The sequence below is a fragment of the Sorex araneus genome, chromosome 3 (genome assembly GCF_027595985.1).
Source record: "Sorex araneus isolate mSorAra2 chromosome 3, mSorAra2.pri, whole genome shotgun sequence".
In the NCBI taxonomy this organism is placed as follows: Eukaryota; Metazoa; Chordata; class Mammalia; order Eulipotyphla; family Soricidae; genus Sorex; species Sorex araneus.
The window spans coordinates 141,418,403-141,436,568 of record NC_073304.1 but is presented as its reverse complement, the minus strand read 5'-3'; the positions used below and the strand labels follow the sequence as shown (position 1 = coordinate 141,436,568).

At 42.3% G+C, this 18,166-nt stretch overlaps 1 protein-coding gene across 8 annotated transcripts in view; it reads right to left on the bottom strand.

The window, feature by feature from the left end:
- The window catches only part of RIN2 (Ras and Rab interactor 2), a 299,434-nt gene that overhangs the window by 32,465 nt on the left and 248,803 nt on the right, over positions 1-18,166 (bottom strand). For all 8 annotated transcript variants that reach the window (XM_055131456.1, XM_055131458.1, XM_055131462.1 and 5 more), the window contains 4 exons: positions 15,027-15,219; positions 10,050-10,161; positions 6,254-6,326; positions 643-734 (listed from right to left, as the gene is read on the bottom strand). In XM_055131456.1, the coding sequence (XP_054987431.1) occupies positions 643-734; positions 6,254-6,326; positions 10,050-10,161; positions 15,027-15,219 (470 nt within the window). The remainder of the gene's footprint in view (positions 1-642; positions 735-6,253; positions 6,327-10,049; positions 10,162-15,026; positions 15,220-18,166) is intronic.

Genomic DNA, 18,166 nt, shown 5'->3' with positions numbered 1-18,166 from the left:
TGGAACAGAAAAGTGAAACTGGGAGAGCAGTATGTTAGGGTCCATCATTAGCTTCTGTGCAGTTGAACAGTAGTAGGTTTTGTGGCAACAAAAAGAGAAATTGAATGTTCAGCTGTGAAGCAAGTGCCAGAGCACAGATGCAATGGTAGGTAAGGGATGTGGGCCACATAGGAAGTCTAGGATCAAATAAATGAAGAGGAAGTAAGACATAGGTGCCTCTGCCTGTGCTGTCAAATGCCACTCAGTAGACATGCATCAATACCCATGTGTTCTTCTAGAACAAAACCAAGGCACATGAGTTATATTGTGTTGTCTTTTCCTTTCCACCAAGCACCATCTTTCCCCAGTATGATAACACAGAAAAACTTGACATTATAGAAAGCAACATTTCATTAGGACCTGGAAATATTCTATAGCCAAACTCACTGATGGTAGCAGCTAGGGAGATGTGAAATCCAGTTACTTAGTCTCTGAACTTGGAGAGCTTATGCAATGTTTGACTTGGAAAAAGACTCTCAGAAAGTATGATTCAGGGATAATGGACCTAGGTTTTGTGATGGAGATGAAATTTTTTTTTGCTTTAGCTATGTATCATTAGACTCTGTTCATGAACTCATTTCTTGGGTAGGGGCATCTACTTACTTAGTCCCAGCTGGGCTAATTCTTCAAGCTGAGCCTCAGTCGTGGCTGTTGAAATGGCATAAGGCAACTTCAAGGTAAATGGCAGAACATCCCTGATTTAAAAGAGAGAGACACACATACAGAGAGAATATTTATAACTATTTGTCTTGTTCCCTTTGCTTGATTTTGTTTTTATGCTAAAGATGTTTTAATTTAACTATTTTAAATGTCCTAAGTAGACTGACCACATCATATCCAAATCTAGGATACAATCCCTGCCAAAATTTATCATACTCTAGAGATAATGAAAGATGAGGCTGCCCAATGTTGGTGTCTGTAGTGAGGACCAAATTCCCCTGCTGGGTAGCTCAAAGCCATTTAGAGCTAATATCTGAATAACTTATTATATTGCCAATTTACAAGATGTTTTGAATGTTGAATCCAACTCCTTGGGAAAAAATGTATAATCTTACATTGAGATTTACTAACCCATTGTCTTCTATAGCAGATTCTATTCTCAGTTAATAAATATCTGATAGATTTACTTGTGAATTCTTCCAGCTAGATTCTGTGCATTGTCCTTTGTGTGGAGACAGAACTTCTTGTGTTAAGGTAGTGCTTCTCTAAATGAAATGCATGAATCCCCGGGGCTCTTGTCAAGCTGAATACTCTGATTCTGGAGGTCTGACAGGGCTGGAGATTCAGCATTTCTGCCAAGCTCTCAGGCAGTGCTACTGCAGCTGCTCCCCCTGGACTGAAGTTTGTGCAGGAAGACAAGTGTAAAGAACCTCCTGCAGCAGCCCCGCCCAACATCAGCTGGCTTCAGTATAAGCCTGGCAAACACTTGAATCATACATCACAAAGCAATCATCTCAATAGACGGCAACTGAGTCAGGGTCTGGTTATTAGAGGGCTTAGTCATCACTAGTAAAGATACAGACGGTGACCTCTGCCTCAGAAAGGGCAAAGAAGGACTCAGCCCTTTTGTCTATTTTCATAGACAAGGGTTAATACTCTATTTTGAATATTAGTGAGTTTCCCCTAAAACTGAAGACTAAGCCAATCCAGACAAGAAAAATGGATCTCTGCAATGAATGAATGAATACATATTTGATAACAACGGTGACTTAAACAACGAGGAGTTATTTTCTTAGAGGTGGTATTCGTCTGATTAACAAAAAATAACCCATTCTTTCAATAAATGTTTATGTGCTAACCACTGTTCCAAGTGCTGGTGAACAAGAGACCGAAGTCCCTGCATGGAATTTCATTCAAGTAGACAAAGACAATAAAAAACAAATAGGCAAATTTGAGACTATGAGAAAGGGACATGTGACATTTACCTATAAGTAAAGTGCAAAAGGGGAGAAAAGAAAGAATTGCAGGGAAGCCCGTGTGTAGGTGGCATTTGGCTGGTGACCTCAAGGTGTCCAGAGAACGAACCATGATGGAAAGCACCTTCCAGGCAGAGGGAGCAGCAGGAGCAAACATCCAGGGCAAAAGAGAGCTGGTATGTGCAGAGAACAGCACATGTGGTCACTGTGGGAGATGGAAGGGACAACCCTGGAACTTCTGCCTTCCTGTTAATACAAGATAAACCTGAATAGTTGCTTAGAGAAAATTAGGTAACATTAAAAGACTGAATCATGTTGTTTCTGGATGGCCAGAGAATAATGGACCCTTGAAGTTATTGACAGTGAATAACAACTTAGTAAGTTCAATAAAAAGAGTACAACATGAATGAAGGCAATGGTGTCACATGTGAGCAAAGGTGCTACCATATGAATGTAAGGAGTCAGTGGTCAGAATTCCCCTTTCCTGGCTCTCCTGTCCTGGCCCTCCTGCGTCCATGGGATCCTTCCACCTGTGTCCTGATGTGCTCACCTCCCCTCCTTGTCCACTTGTATCTGTTCTAGCTGAAGCAGGTGGAGAATCTGGTGGGATTTGTAATAGCCATGGTATGACCCAGGGGAGGCAGTGACCCTAATTACAATATTTAGTTTGATTTATGGGAACCAGAACTTTCTAACAAAGCACCACACAAGTATCTGTTTCCATGGCTCAACGGACTTTATTGAAATCAACTTTCTCGACATAACTTTAGAGGAAAACCACATATGCAAAACCAGTCTGTGTTTATTTTAGGCTTGACCTGGCCCAATGCTGCACCTGAAGTCTAAACATCACACAGCTGGTTTGGAGTTTTCTTAATAACATATGTGATAGGAAACCACACCTGTCATTTGGTAATGGCTAGTTTTAGGCTTTGAACTACTAGAAAATTAGATGTTGGGTATGAGTCTCTCCCGCTGTGTCAGCTATGGGTGCAAAGGAGCATCATTTCCTCACATGCATGCGTGTACACAGAAAGCACTTCCTGCTCACCTGCAGCAGGTTATTTACAGGGTCTTGAGTTTAAGCCTCATAAGACAGACATTAGAGCTATCATTTTATGGGTAAATATTTGAGCCAAGAGTTTCAGTAGAGACACAGTCCAGATTAGTTTTTGATTTTGTATTGTATATCTAAAAGGAAGGTGGAAACATTATTGCCCACCCGCTGATGCATTGTGCTAAGCATTTAACTGGTGTGGAATACACATATGCCCTGAAAGGAAGCTTTTATATCTACTCTTCACAGATTGGGAGCATAAGATGACACAGACAGGGTATGTTGGAACCCAGCACAGGGTCAGTATGAAATGAAGTTGGGAGGGGACTCCAAAGTGTAGCTTTATAGGGTAGCGGACAATGAGGTTTTGACATCAAGGCAATTCAGGTCCTATACTTGCTATTTAATGATGGAGGCAAGTCTTTCACTCTCTCTGAGCCAGAGTCTTCATGATTCTCTATCTCAGCATTGCCATAAGGATTAAAAATTATGCATGGACAGTGCCTAGCACAGATTCAGACTCTCCTCTCATAGAACTATAATTATTATTATTTCCTCTAGTTCCTTGATTGATATTCAGGGTATAATTGGAGCATCATCAGCAACAAAACCAGCTGGAAACACTGAGCTATAGACTCTAGGGAGCCACTCCAGACCCTCTGATAAACATAAACATAAACCCACGACTGTCCAGCATACTGAAGTTTGAAAAGAGGTTCTCTTCTTGAAGAAGTGTACTTCACTGCTTCTACTAAATTGATAGATCTACTGCACATTGGAAACCAAGGTTTGCATAACTATCAGTACTCTTAGCTGTACTTTTCCATGTACTTTCTTTTTTTTTTTTTTTGCTTTTTGGGTCACACCTGGCTATGCACAGGGGTTACTCCTGGCTCTACACTCAGGAATTACTCCTGGCGGTGCTCAGGGGACCATATGGGATGCTGGGAATCGAACTCGGGTCAGCCGCATGCAAAGCAAACCCCCTACCCACTGTGCTATTGCTCCAGCCCCTCCATGTACTTTCTTGATGTGGCAAATCATACGCTCACTGATGCATTATTCTCTCATCCACTGCCAATTTGCACCTGCATTCTGTGTATGTAGACACTAGAGCTGTCAACCCGAATCACTCTCTGTCTGCACATATTTACATACTAAGAATCAACCTACAGATTTCAAAACTCTCTTTGACAAGATTTGGTCAGATCAACAACTGATGATTTGAAACACAGATTGTGAGCAATGTGTGATATGTAGCACAAAAGGAGCAACAAAAACATAAAAACCCTTTGCATTTTGAAGGGGAAAAATAGCAAAAACAAAATAAAAGGAAAAGGGGAAATGAATCAGGTTTCAGTCACAAAATATTCAAAGTGGCATTGTTCTGTAAGCACGTTATATTGCTATCATGCTTTGTAGTTTACAAAAGACTTTCGGGTACTCTATATTCTTCAATCATCAAACAATCCCAGACCGCAGATATTCCACCCTGTCATGAACACTGAGGGGAAAGAGATGGTATCTTTGGTGAGCTGAGGTCTTTCACAACAGCCACACAATCATCACTAAAAAGCAAATTGTGAAGAGTATATACGGACCAGCTTTACCTCTGGCCCACTAGGGAGTGTTGAAATTCACTCCTAGGAACTGAACTGAACCAAGAAGTGAAGTGATCTCCATCACTGGAATGGACCCTAGGCAGCTTCTGTACTGTCTTCCTCTTTCTAGGCAGCAGATTTTCTCACACAGGTAGCCCAAGAGCCCACCAAACCATAAGGTGGCACATCCTAGGGCCATTTTACTGGAATCTGGTTCAATCCTAAATGAAGCCCTTGTTTTTTCCCTGCTGGTCAGATTCTCTCTCTTTTGGGGGGAGGGGCTGGGAAATAGCAGTATCCAAGGTAGCATATGTGGTACCAGGGATCGAACCCACGTCAGCCACATGCAAGGAAACTGCCTTACCTGTTGTGCTATCTCTCTAGCCCCATCTCAGCATCTCTTAAAACTCCCAGATGTGCCTTTCCTTACTGAGGCCATAGACAGGATTGTCTATCCTGTCTATTGGCTGAGTGACCTCCAGGAACAATAGCTTAGTGCCTGTCCTAGAAGGGTAACCCAACAGAGCAACGGATCTACCTCGGATCTGAGAAACAACCAAATCCTTAACTTAAAAGAACATAACACAAATACAAATAAACTCCTCTGCTTAAGGATGATGGTTGTGAGAAGTGGCCCTGGTGCCCAAGACCCCTCTAAGGTAAAGAATCTGTATGTATCTAAACCACTGGATCCACACTACCAGGAGCATGGGGCCCAAACTCCAACAATTAAACTTAAAAGACGTATCTGTTAAGAAGTTGGGTTGTAGGGAATCAGTCAGTGGAGGAAGAATAAGGGGTGGTGGAATTGGAGGTGGGAATGATGTGTACCTGAAAACTTACTGTAAACAATGAAGGAAAGCATGGTGTCTAGATTTAAAAATAAAATAAATTGAAAATAAAATTAAATGGCCTTAGTAATTTTATTGGCCTCTGCTCTATGGCCAGAAATGCAGAGGGCTGGGGAGGCAGTGACATTAATGCTGCAGGGAAGGGCTTCCCAGCAGGCAAAGGACTTCTAAACACTGTGAAGTCTACAAAGAAAAGAAACATAGAAAGAGACGGAAAAGAGAAAGCCTTCCATAACTTACACCTCCCGGATTCTTGGTAACATTGTGATTTGTGGTTTTACTGTGTGTAGACTGAAGTGGTCACAATAGTCGATCAGAGGGCAGGAGACTGCCCAGTGGACCTGAAGGGCAGGGAGGTAGGACTTTCTGGGCAAGTTAAAGGAAGTCCCAGTTGCAGACTACACTGCATTCCCTGGAGAGTTTTCCAAAATACCTATAGGGATCATTCCATGTTCTGGGTGTACTCCATGGGCCCCATTCTGTGTGTGCACGATTGCATAGATGTACAGGGATGTATGTCAGGTTTCTGCTGGATGAGGTGAGATGAAAGGAGCTGGGTGAGCAGCTTGAAAGTATGAGAATTTACACTTCCAGGGGCCTGGGTAGCTTTGATCTTAATCTTGGCATGTGGGACTCAGTGACCATCTTATCAATTACATAAACAAAAGAGTTAATGATTCTTGATCCTTTCAGGACATAGAATATGGCAAATCTTCCCTAGCCCTCTGCCCTGATTATATTGCACACTGGGCCAGGTTCTTAAAATTGTAAGAGACAAAGAGGTCTTACCTGCTGATGCAGTAGAATGCAACAAGCCGGAATAAATCTGCGAAACTGATTCCAGAACCTTCCAGGGAAAAGGCTGAAAAAGAGATTTGGAAAACCAGCTGAGTGTTGCTGAGTGTGTCTGGGCAAGGGAAGGCCCACTCAGGTAGTCTGTGCTTCTTGTAGGGACTGTCTCCAAGCTGGCAAACGACAGTGCTACTTATTAGAACCAGCTGGGAAGAGGATGGAGGGAGTCAGGAAGAGACCAGTAAATAGTGGATGGCCTTAGAGTCCAGCCCCTGACTCATTGGGAGCACATGCTCCAGTGCTTGGTAAACAGACCAGCACTGACTGCAATTGCACAACAACTTTTTTTTTTTTTTTTTGCTAGAACACAAAGTTGGGCAGGGGTCAAAAGCCTCACTGGCTGGAGAGAGGCCATCAGCACAGGACAGGGGTTGAAGACATCAAAACCTCATCATCCTTGATTCTCCTAGAATGGACCACACTCCTCTTTGCCAAGCCTGAACTCTTCTGGAAAAGACAGGAGGGAGAAGGGGAGCACAAAGCTTGGAGCACAAACACAACATTCCAATGTATGTGCTTTTGGTTCAATTCCCTATGAAGAATTGCTCAAGGCCTATTCCTGGCTCTGTGGGTCACTCCTGGTACTGCTCAGAAGCCATATGGGGTACAGGGAGAACCGTGCTAGGGAAGCAGCTGCTGCACGACCTCTCCAGCCTCCTAGATGAAGAGCTGTCACATTCCAGAACGCCCCACATGTCTCAAATGCAGGATTCGATTCCCAGCATCCTATATGGCCCCCCAAGCACTGCCAGGAGTAATTCCTGAGTGTATGAGCCATGAGTAACCCCTGTGCAACACTGGGTGTGAACCACTCCCCAAAAAAGATGGCGTGCAATTTTGTGCATATTATCAATGGAGGGAAGGGAGCGGTTTGACTACAAATATATAACTACTAACTACTTACTTGCCACACCTTCTCAACCAAAATATTACTCATGTAGTCATTCTTCCAGAAATATTATTTTCTTGGGAAGAAGAGGGTTATACCTAGAGGTGCTCAGGGATCACTCCTGGGGTGCCAGGGATTGATTTCAGATGGCCATGGACAAGGCAAGCAGTTTACCATCTGTATTATCTCTCTAGTCCCTCTTCCAGAAATATTCTAAATGGGCCAGGGATATAGCTCATTGGTAGAGCATTTGCCTTGCCTGTAGGAGACCCTGGATTCAATCACTGGCACCAAAACAAAACAAACAAAACCATTAAACATCATGAAACAGATCCTGGCACATGGTGCAACAAAAATATACTATGTACCATCAGCTTTATGAATAAATCCTTATTTCCTTAATCAGATCATTTTCCCTATATTCATTTACTTGTGTTCATGGTGGGGGGAGGTTAACACTCCTTACTTTTACTTATTTTGTTTCGTTTGTATTATTTTGCTTATATAACAGTTCCATGGCTTTAGGCATGTGTCAGCAATCATCATCTCTCCACAAACACAAACACACATACAACATTCACTCTAAAAACTCCAGAAAACACACACACACACACACACACACACAAACCACAAAGTGATGAGTTAAGAGGGAGCCAATGTGGGGTAGCTTAGCTTTTCAACCTTTGTTATCTGTAAAATGGACAATTATAGTATTTCTCTTGTCCCCACAGGGGTAACAGTGGGAAAAAAAATTTAAAAAACTGGAATAAAAGCTAAAAAGACAATATAGGAAGTAAGGTACATAATTTGCATGCAGCTAACCTTGATTTGATCTTCAGTGTCTCATATTCCTGAGTACTGCCAGGAGAGAACCCTGAGCCAGGAACAGCTTTAAGCACCATTAGGTCTGGCTCAATCCCCACCTCTAATAATAATAAAATAAAAACTGGAATAAGTTATGTGACAGTAGTGTATAAAATAGGAGGTGGTATTTGTAATCAAAGTTAATGAGAGCACATATCACTGGTGGCTCACTCTTGGATGTCCCACCAAATCTGGTTGCATGTACCACCAAATCTCACACTTGGGCATCATCTGACAGACTGTGCCAGAAAAAATAGTTCCTGTTGCTAAAACTTCTTTTTGCACTTTAGTTTGGTACTGTCTGACAAAATGGAGCACTCTTAATGAAGCCTCCAGATGCGAGAAACCAAATCACAGTGTCAGCATGTTAAAACACTTCATCCAGACACGTAATGTCTGTATGCCTTCTTGACCAAATCTTTCTTCTCCCAACTCACCCAGGGACCATTAGGGTGAGGCCAGCGTGTGGGGGTGTGCTGAAAGGTCAGGTTAATGCTTTTGTCACGCTAGCTCTTTCAACTATATTAACTGAAGTAGGGAGGACTGGGGAAGTGGTAGGGGCCTTGACAAAATAGGGACAAAAAACTTTCAGGGGGTGAGACCAACATCACACATGCACACTAGGAAGGTTTTTGGAAAGCAGCTGTACTTAGAGGAGAAAAGGAAGTGGTTCCAGGCTAACTAGTTCTGGTTGGATATTCTAAGAGATTTATAAACAAGTTAGCTCAATTCCTTCTTGGCTAGCAGGCTTTCATAAGGCAACTCAGAATTACCTTTTCCCCCCACTTCTGTTATTTAATTCACTATCTTTAAAATGGTCATTTTGGAATCTATAATCTGACTGCCTCCTAATGTAAATAAACTGGTATAAATCACTTGCCAGTTCAATAGCTGCTCATGTCTTTATAAGAAGAAATGTTTCCTTGGCCTCAGAGACCTTGGAATTCTTGGAGGAAGAACATTGCAAGACCCAGGTTCATGTCTTAGGTTGATGAGAGGCTGACCACTGAAAGGCTGGGTGGTGTCATGTTTGTCAGAAATGTCACCTCCAGCCTGAGTTAAAGGTGATATGGCCCAGCCAGACTGTACCTATGTACTAAGCTAAGTAACTCCCTCCCATCCTACCCCTCTCTGTCTGCCCTGAATTGGCCTCAATACAATACATTCCTTCACATGCAGGGACTGAGGCTTAAGTAGGCTGAAATTGGGAGTAAGTGAGATTCCTGGTCTTGGTTTTATTATTGGGAAAGCTGAGGGATTCCAAATTTACCTTAATGGTTTTGCTCACTAACCTGTGATTTTAATGATCCCTTCATCTTTGAGATGCAGATCCAACTTCCTAACCTTTCTTGGAGGCTGGCAGCCCAGCAGAACTGAGTGTTCCCAGTTTATTTAAAACTTGGCCTCCTGAGACCACATTTCTGGAAGCATGGAATTGCAGAAAGAAAACCAGTGCTACTGAGCATTCCCCTCCCTTCAAAACTTTAGGTAGTTAACTTTTTCCAGAGGCCTAGATTCTGCCTGTGATTAATGCATTTGATAGAAGACTGAACAGTGATTGCCCGGAGGGAACACACAGGAACACGTCTGCCCCAGCATTATCCACAAAGAAGTGCAGACACAGGATTTTAGCATTAAAAGGCTGAATCACAGCAGCCTGCCTTGCAGCTTAGTCATCAGCAGGCTTGGGAGCTGGGCTCTGCTTAACAGGGAAGGGAATGAGAAGTTGCCTCTATTAGGCCTTGCCATCTGCCAAGGATACATTGCATATAGGGTATTTAACTAAACTGTTTAACTCTGAGGCTGCTGTCGCTCATTATACCTGAAAAAACCAAAGTTCACCAAGTAAGCCATTCAGTGAATAGGAGGCAGTGCCAAACTGTGCCAGACTGTTTTCATCTCAAGGCTCTTTCCACTTACACAGGCTCAGGAGACTCAAAGCCCCATCAACCAGGACCCTGCCATCCAATGACCACTTACTGTAGGTGCTTTCCTTTATGGTAAATTCCTTGAGGGGGCTTCCAAATTCACAGGGCAGGCGGAGGGAGAGGACTTTCTTCTGCATTTTGGTAGATTTACGAACCAGGAAGATCTAGTGAAGGGAAAAGAAAAACAAGTTAAAGAAACATCTAATAGGTGAGAATCTGGGCAGATGATTTTCACTCATCCAACTTGCACAATTCGAACTTTCTTTGTAGCTGAACTGCAAGACTCCAAGTGGAATCCAGAAAAAGAAGCACCAAGAAACAAGCCATAGATCACTTTCTTTTAACTGGCTTCAAATCAGTAATGATTTAATTTTTGGCCACTCTTGGCAGTGCTCAGGGCTTCTTCCTGACTCTAGGGATCGCTCCTAGCAGGCTCAGGGGATCCTAGGTAGTGATGGGGATCAAACTCAGACAGGGGGCAGGCAAATAAAGTGCTCTCCTCAGGGTACTATCTCTCCAGGCCCCAAACAGTAGTGATTTTACTTTGATAGAGCTTCCACAAGAGTAGGAGTTCCATTTGTGTATGTGATCACCTTCAGTTTGGTGACTGGTTTATAAGCTCCTGTTACATGGAATCTAGCTCATTGTCTCATATGAACAGTTTGGTTGAGGAAATCTAAGTTCTAAACACAGGTAACTAAACACAGGTCTAGATACCTATCACTAAACCACAGGTGACTGCATAGCAAGTCATTGACTAATCTGGTTCATGGATTGGCTGGGACGAAACTTGAATTTGTTGTCATTGGTTAAAAAAATATATGTTTTTCTCCTTAAGGCCTAAATTTCTAGTTCTGCTGGAAAATGACATAATTTGGCAAGATCAGGCATGACAACAATCTGCTGGTGATGAAAAATAGAAAGTTTCATGTTCAAGGCAGGCTGGTGTGTTTTGAGGTTCACCACAGCTTACACGAAAGTTGTAAACTTTAAGTCTATTTCCTCCCAACTCATTTCACTTTTTGACAGCTGCCCGCAGACTGCAAGCCTGTGTGGAGACCTGTGCTTTAAGCTAGCCACGCCCAGTGTTGATCTCAGGACACCATTCTGGCCTTTGTCAATGCATCATTCCAGGGGCGCCAATCACAGCACTACAAATCGAATAATGCTCTCTTGAGTGTGCACTGCAGAAGACGGACTGAGACCTGCTTACCTTCCACCGCCTGTATGATGGCATTGGTTTGCCCTTCCTCCCTGGCCACTGGGAGCTTGTGTTTCTTGATTGCACCCCAACCTGTCACTTGCCTTTGTCTCCTGATCAGACCTGACTTGTAAATATTATCTTTCTCTTCTCCTTAATGTCCTTTGCATGGTTAGTTATTTCAGAGCAATTGCTTTTTGTATGGATACAGGAAGACAGTTAAAAAGACAAGCTTGTGGCTTAAGGAGTTGATTGAGTCCAGATAATAGTACCTCCTGTACATCTGCTCTCTTGACTTAAGCCTCAGTTGCCCTTACTTCCTAGATCCCCAAAAGCAGGGTCCCGATGAGGGACTGGATGTACCCAGGGCAAGTGGTGAGCTAGCTACCCTGGCATCAAAAGGGCCTGGTCAAAATGTCCTGATGCTTAACTATAAGTTAAGAGCTTGGTCATGGACAAATTATGTCATGATCCAAAAAGTTATAACTAGATTTGGACCCTGCTGAGGTTAGGAATGATTGATCCTGCCTGAGTACTGTAGTCTGAGTCAGTGGTAAGATGTTCCCAGGAGAGTCACCCTAAAAGACTAAAAGTGTCGATTACTGTGTCCATACAGAATGGTAAATATTAGAAAGTAGAATTAAAGATGTTAATCAAGTTGCTGGTCTAAGGAGAGGAGAAACACACTTTAAGGGCTGTTTTTCCCTTGTGCATTGCTGGTGGTCGGGTAAACTGGAAAAACATTTTTGATCACACTTCCATGAGGAGGCATAGTTGGGGAGGCTTGGCAAGTATAAAAAAGCAGCTGTGGGGAGAAGAGGATATATTAAAGGAGAAGGAGAGAAGAAGAAGAAGAAGAGAGAGAGAGAGAGAGAGAGAGGAAACGACACAGCAGGAAGAAAGAATTGTGTGGTTATATATATATATATATATATATACAGAGAGAGAGAGAGAGAGAGAGAGAGAGAGAGGGTTGGAGAAAGCTGGGAGAGACAGGAGATTGTATAAATGGCAACTAATCAGCAACCAGCTTGGCCCCCGTTTTTCCTTCGTCCATCAAAGGCAACAGCCGTCCTGGGTGGAGAAGTGGCTTGAGAGCACGGAATGCGGGCGGCGAGAGAAAGCCTCCGGGAGAGCCTGCAAACATCCTTTCACGTGTAATCCCCATGCGTGAGGAGCTCACATGTCCCCAGCGGAGGATTTCTACAACAGCCCATGCCCCTTCTCCAAGGATCCTGTCCCATTTCTTCATCTGTCTTTGCATTTGGACACCTTGCTCTCCACCTCTCTACTTATCCTTAGCTTTCCCAGTCATCACTCCTTCCCCTATGTCCAGTCAATAACTCTTTCGGGGATGTTCAAGTAATGGGGTGTTTGGGAAGGAGTCAGACAGGAAGGCAGACCTCAGAGTTCTTTTTTCTCCAGCACCCCTGAGGGGGCAGTTATGAAACTCACCTAGCAACCCATTCTGGGACTCAGTGTCTCTGGTGTACCCTGAGACAGGTGTTCCCTAAGTACTAGCCTGTGGACAAAAGCCCAACACACTGCTGGGAGGTAGCTGCTGGTTCCTGGGCAGAAGCAGCACTTTCTCAAACAGATTGGGATTTGCTTGGGCCAGAGGGGGAGGAGGATATCACTTTGGGTCTTATTAATCTGTGGGCTACTGATGGAATTTTTCCTTTGCTCCAAATCCATCCTGCCACCTATTTTTATTAATAGAGTTTTCTTAGGGCTGGAGAGATAGGAGAGTGGGCAAGGCACTTGCTTAACACCTGGGTTCCATTCCTGACATCCCGTGCCTGCCAGGAGTGATTCCTGAGTGCAGAACCAGGAGGAACACCTGAACACCATTGTTTGTGGCCCCAATACAAAAACAAAATAAAGTTTTATTGAACACAGCTGCAGTCTCATATTTATATTTTGTTTAAGGTTGTGTCTGCACTTCAGTGGCAGAGACTGGCAGTTGTGTAAAGACTGTGTCATTCACCAAGCCGAAAGAGGACTCATGCTACCAGAGACCGTCTTTCCAACTTCCTCTTCTCATACACATTCAGTCCACTGCTTTCCTTCTCCCTGATCCTGTCACTTTTCTGCGAGCACCCCAGATCCATGTTGCTTCTGGCGTCACACTGCCCTTAGACTGCCCATCGCGTCAGGCAGATCCTGTCCAGAGATCAGTTAGGTAGGGAAAACATCACTCCTGACTGATTCTCCAGGATGTCTCAGCAGGAAGTTACATTCAGGATGGCAGGAGTGAAGCCAGAAAAGGAGAGAACTGTTCAGACACATAACAAAGTTCTACTTCAGAATTCTCTGCAGATATGCAGAAGGAGACAAACAACCCGCAAAAAAGTAGGGTCTCACAGGAAAAGGTTCTCATCATAGAGACAAAAACCAGAGGCGACAACTCAGCAGGCTGGCCATGGAATTCTCCAGGGATGATCAAACATTGCTCTGAGTCACCCCGCACATGTTTCAACAGAGGTCCTGGTCCAGTCTGTTTGTCATATGAGAAACAAAGACTCACTCATAAGTCAAAAAATGATAACAGATAAGCTCTGGTTGATAAGAAATGTTTGTTTGGGGGCCCAATTGTTACAAAATTAATCTGTGGGCTACTGATGGAATTTTTTCTTTGTTCCTCCATCCATTTCTTAGTTTTTAATCCCTTGTTGGATGTTGTTTCAAGTAGAATTTTATCCATGAGTAATTTTATTTGTCCTTTCTTTTTTTTGAGGAGGGTGGTGTTGGGCCATTCCCAACTGTGCTCAGGGATTTCTTCTGGCTCTGTCCTTAGGGTTCACTCCTGGTGGGTCTCAGGAGACCCTATGTGGTGCTGGAGATTTAATCTGTGGCAAGGTCATACAAGGCAAGAACTTCACTACTGTATTATACAGCCTGTATTTATCCTGTTTTGTTTTTCTTTTTTGCTGTGCCTGGGCTGAAATCCAGGCAAGTATTCTACTTTTGCCTACATCCCCTGCCTCTACTTTTTGTTTCTGAAGTAGAGATAATACTCAAAGGTTGTCTAAAAAACTTTTTGTGATGATGAGAATGTTCTAATTATGTGCCATTCAGTATGGTAACTCCCCAGCTGACTTGTGGCTAGTGCAATCAAGAAACCCAATTAAAAGTTTTATTTTTCTCTAATAACTTACTCAGTTTCCTGGGGTGTGTGTGGCTACCATAGAGGATAACATAAGGTATGCTAAAAAATTGAATTAAACAAATTTGAGGAACTTGTATAAAGTTGTGGAATGGTCTTGATGAAGATCAGATTGGTTTGTGTAGGCAACAGATGAAGAAATTCATGAGGATTTTGAACCCTGCACAAGTCACTGAAAAAGCTCAAGAAAAAGAAGATGCCACTAGTTAGAGCTGAGAATTCTATCGCTACATCTTTTGAAGGATGGGCCAGCTTAGGTGCTGGGCCCTGGAGAGTTTCTAAGGCTCAGACTGAAACATAATACAGTAGGGGCAACCAAAGACCCCAAAATTAGGGTCACTCCCAATTCTGGTATTAAGAAGTCCAGTCAAGGCCTCTGGCCATTGGCCCTTCCTCATTACCCAGATGCTGTATTATCTTGAGTCCAGGACACTTTCCCCTCCCCCATGGCAAATGGACAGGTGATGAAGGACAAATAATGAAGGGCTTTGTTCCTGGGACCTGCTTCCATGGTTTCCAGAGTCTTACCTCATTGTAATCCCAGTACAGACTGGGATCCATGCTCTCTATCAGCTGGGGAGAACTTCCTGGAATTCCAAATTTCTCAACAGAAGAATCAGCCTGCCTGACTCAGTCTGGTTCTCTGTGTTTCTGAGTCTTACCCCAGGAGGCTGGGACTTTAGAACTTCTGCTGCCTCCTCCTCACTCAGACTCAGCTGTAGCCAGATGGGGTGGGTGTGAAGAAGCCGGTCCAAAATGCTGAGCCTGTTTGAGAGGCTGTCATAGCCAGAATCCCGAGGACAGGTCTTCACATCCTTTTCCTCAGAACAGCCATCGTCCTTGTGTCTCACCATGCTAAGAGACAGAGTGTTGACAGGGTCAAAAGACAGGCATACCTTCCCCATGAAGGAAACCGCCCCCTCTAATCTCAGAAGAGATGTCCACATAATCTCATAGCTTATCCATCATCTGTGATTCTCACCACATCTTTCATCAGACTGAAATTTTCCTGAGACCAGACATCAGGTTAAATTTTTCTCAAAATCATGTCTGTTAGCCAGAGTATTCAATACTACTCAAGAGACCCAACTTTTTATTTCTCACCCAGCTTTCTATACAAACCCAGGCACCTGCATAGTCATTGTATAATCAAACTGAATTGGTTCTAATTTCTTGTCACACATCAAGGCATTTTTTTAGTAATATGATCATTTCTGACCATGGATGATGGTGTTACAGTTTATATATTATGTATTATATAATTATTTTGAGATTATTCATCTCAAAGTGAAAACAGCATAAATTTCCAGTCTCTCATTTATGGGAAAACAAAATGTGGAATATCCATACAATGGAACTTTATTTAGTCATAGTCATTTTTCCTTTTTATAAATAAACTACTGACAGGCTGCAACATTTATAAACCCTGAGACTTCAAGCTTACAAAAAGAAGACAGACATCAGAGGATTAACATTGTATGGCTCCTTCTTTAGTGTAATATATGAACTATGTAGGCTAGACAAACAGAGATATTGGTTGCTGACTGAACTAGGGAGGGGGCAGGATGGTAGTGATTGCTAATGAGCATAGATTTTTTTTGAAATAGTGAAAATGTTCTGCAAGTTGTGGCAATGGCCATGTGACAGGTGAATATACTGAGCCTCAGTGGATTGTACACTAGAAGTTTTGGATTGTCCTTGGCAGCTTCCCCAAGAACACAAAAACATTAACTCAAAAAGATAATGCACATTTATGTTCACTGCAGTGCTTAGAACAGTAGCCAGGATATGGAAATGACCCAAATGCCCAAGAACAGATGAATAGATAAAGAAGTTATGGCATATGTACACATGGTATACTATGCAGCTCTAAGGGAAAAAAATAAAACTTGCAGTTTGCTGCAATTTGGACAAAATGTAGGACATGATGTTAATCAAAATATGTAAGAGGGAAAAGGACAAATACTAGATATCCTCACTCATCTGTAGTACATACAGAATAAAATAAGGGAATGGACAATATCTAGTAAATGACAAACCTTTAGGTTCTGGTTACAAAATGAGATGATGAAGCAGCTAGGGGGATGGGAGAAGAAGACTGAAGTGACTTATAAACAGTGGTGGTGGGTTCTTAGACATTTTGGTGGTAGGGACGTTCAGCAACTTTATCAAAAGCTTTGAAATTAACACTACTGTAACCTGGTTATCTACGCTATAATAAAAACTAAAAATAAAAAAAACTGAATTGTGATGTGTAAATAGAGCACAGAAGAACTCATATTGACTTTTAGTTGTTGCCTTTGGAGCCAATACTAGTCTAGTTATTGAGAATTTAGTTCCTGTTTTATCAATCAGAAAATTGAGGCACAAGAAGTCATGAAGTTGTACATTCTATGATAGATCACATGCTGGGACACAAAACATACATCCATAAAATTAAAAGGATAGAAATTATATCAACTATTCTTTCAGACTACAATGCACTGAAAATAGAAATGAATCACACAGAGAAATGGAAAATCAAATCAAATAGCTGGAAATTAAACAGCTCACTACTGAACAACGAGTGGGTTAGAGAGGAAATCAAAGAAGAAATTGAAAGAATCCTGAAAACAAATGAGAATGAGGACATGAGCTACCAGAACTTGTAGGAGACAGTAAAAGCAGTGTTAAGAGGAAAATTTATAGCTCTGCAAGCGTTCATCAGTAAAGAAGAAAGGGCCTATATCAATAACTTAACTTCACAGGTTAAAATCTTGGAAATGACAAACAAAAGGAGCCTGAACAAGGCAGGAGAAAGGAAATAACAAAACTTAGAGCAGAAACCAATGAGCTGGAATCACAGAAAACAATCCAAAAAATAAACAAAATCAAGAGTTGGTTCTTTGAGAAAATAAACAAGATCAATAAACAACTAGCTAGACTCACAAAGAAACAGAGAGAGAGAGAACCTGAAAAATCTGAATCAGAAATGAAAAGGGGGGCATTACAACAGAAACTGCAGAAATCCATAGGATCATCAGAGATTACTTTGAAAATCTTTATGACACAAAACAAGAGAACCTTGAAGAACTAGACAAATTCCTGGATTCTTATAATCTCCCAAGGCTGAACCAAGAAGATTTGGAGTACCTGAACAGACCTATTATCATCGAGAAAATTGAAATGGTAATCAAAAGTTTTCCCAAACGCAAAAGCCCAGGCCCAGATAGATTCACTAGTGAATTCTTTTAAAACTTTAAAGAGGACCTGTTGCCAATCCATGCAACTGGCCAACCAAGTGGAAACAGAGGTTAACAAATAGGACTACATTAAACTAAAAAGCTTCTGCACCGCAAAAGAGACAGTGACCAGAATACAAAGACAATCTACAGAATGGGAAAGGATATTTACTCAATACCCATCTGATAAGGCGTTGATATCAAGGGTATATAAAGCACTGGTTGAACTCTACAAGAAGAAAACATCCAACCCCATCAAAAATGGACTGAAGAAATGAACAGAAACTTTCCCAAGGATGAGATATGAATGGCCAAAAGGCACATGAAAAAGTGCTCTACATAACTAATCATCAGGGAGATGCAGATCAAAACAACCATGAGATACCACCGCACACCACAGAGACTGGCACACATCCAAAAGAACAAAAGCAACCACTGTTGGAGAGGATGTGGGGAGAAAGGGACCCTTCTACACTGCTGGTGGGAATGCCAATTGATTCAGGCCTTTTGGAAAACAATATGGCGATTCTCAAAAAATTAGAAATTGAGCTCCCATTTGATCCAGCAATACCACCGCTGAG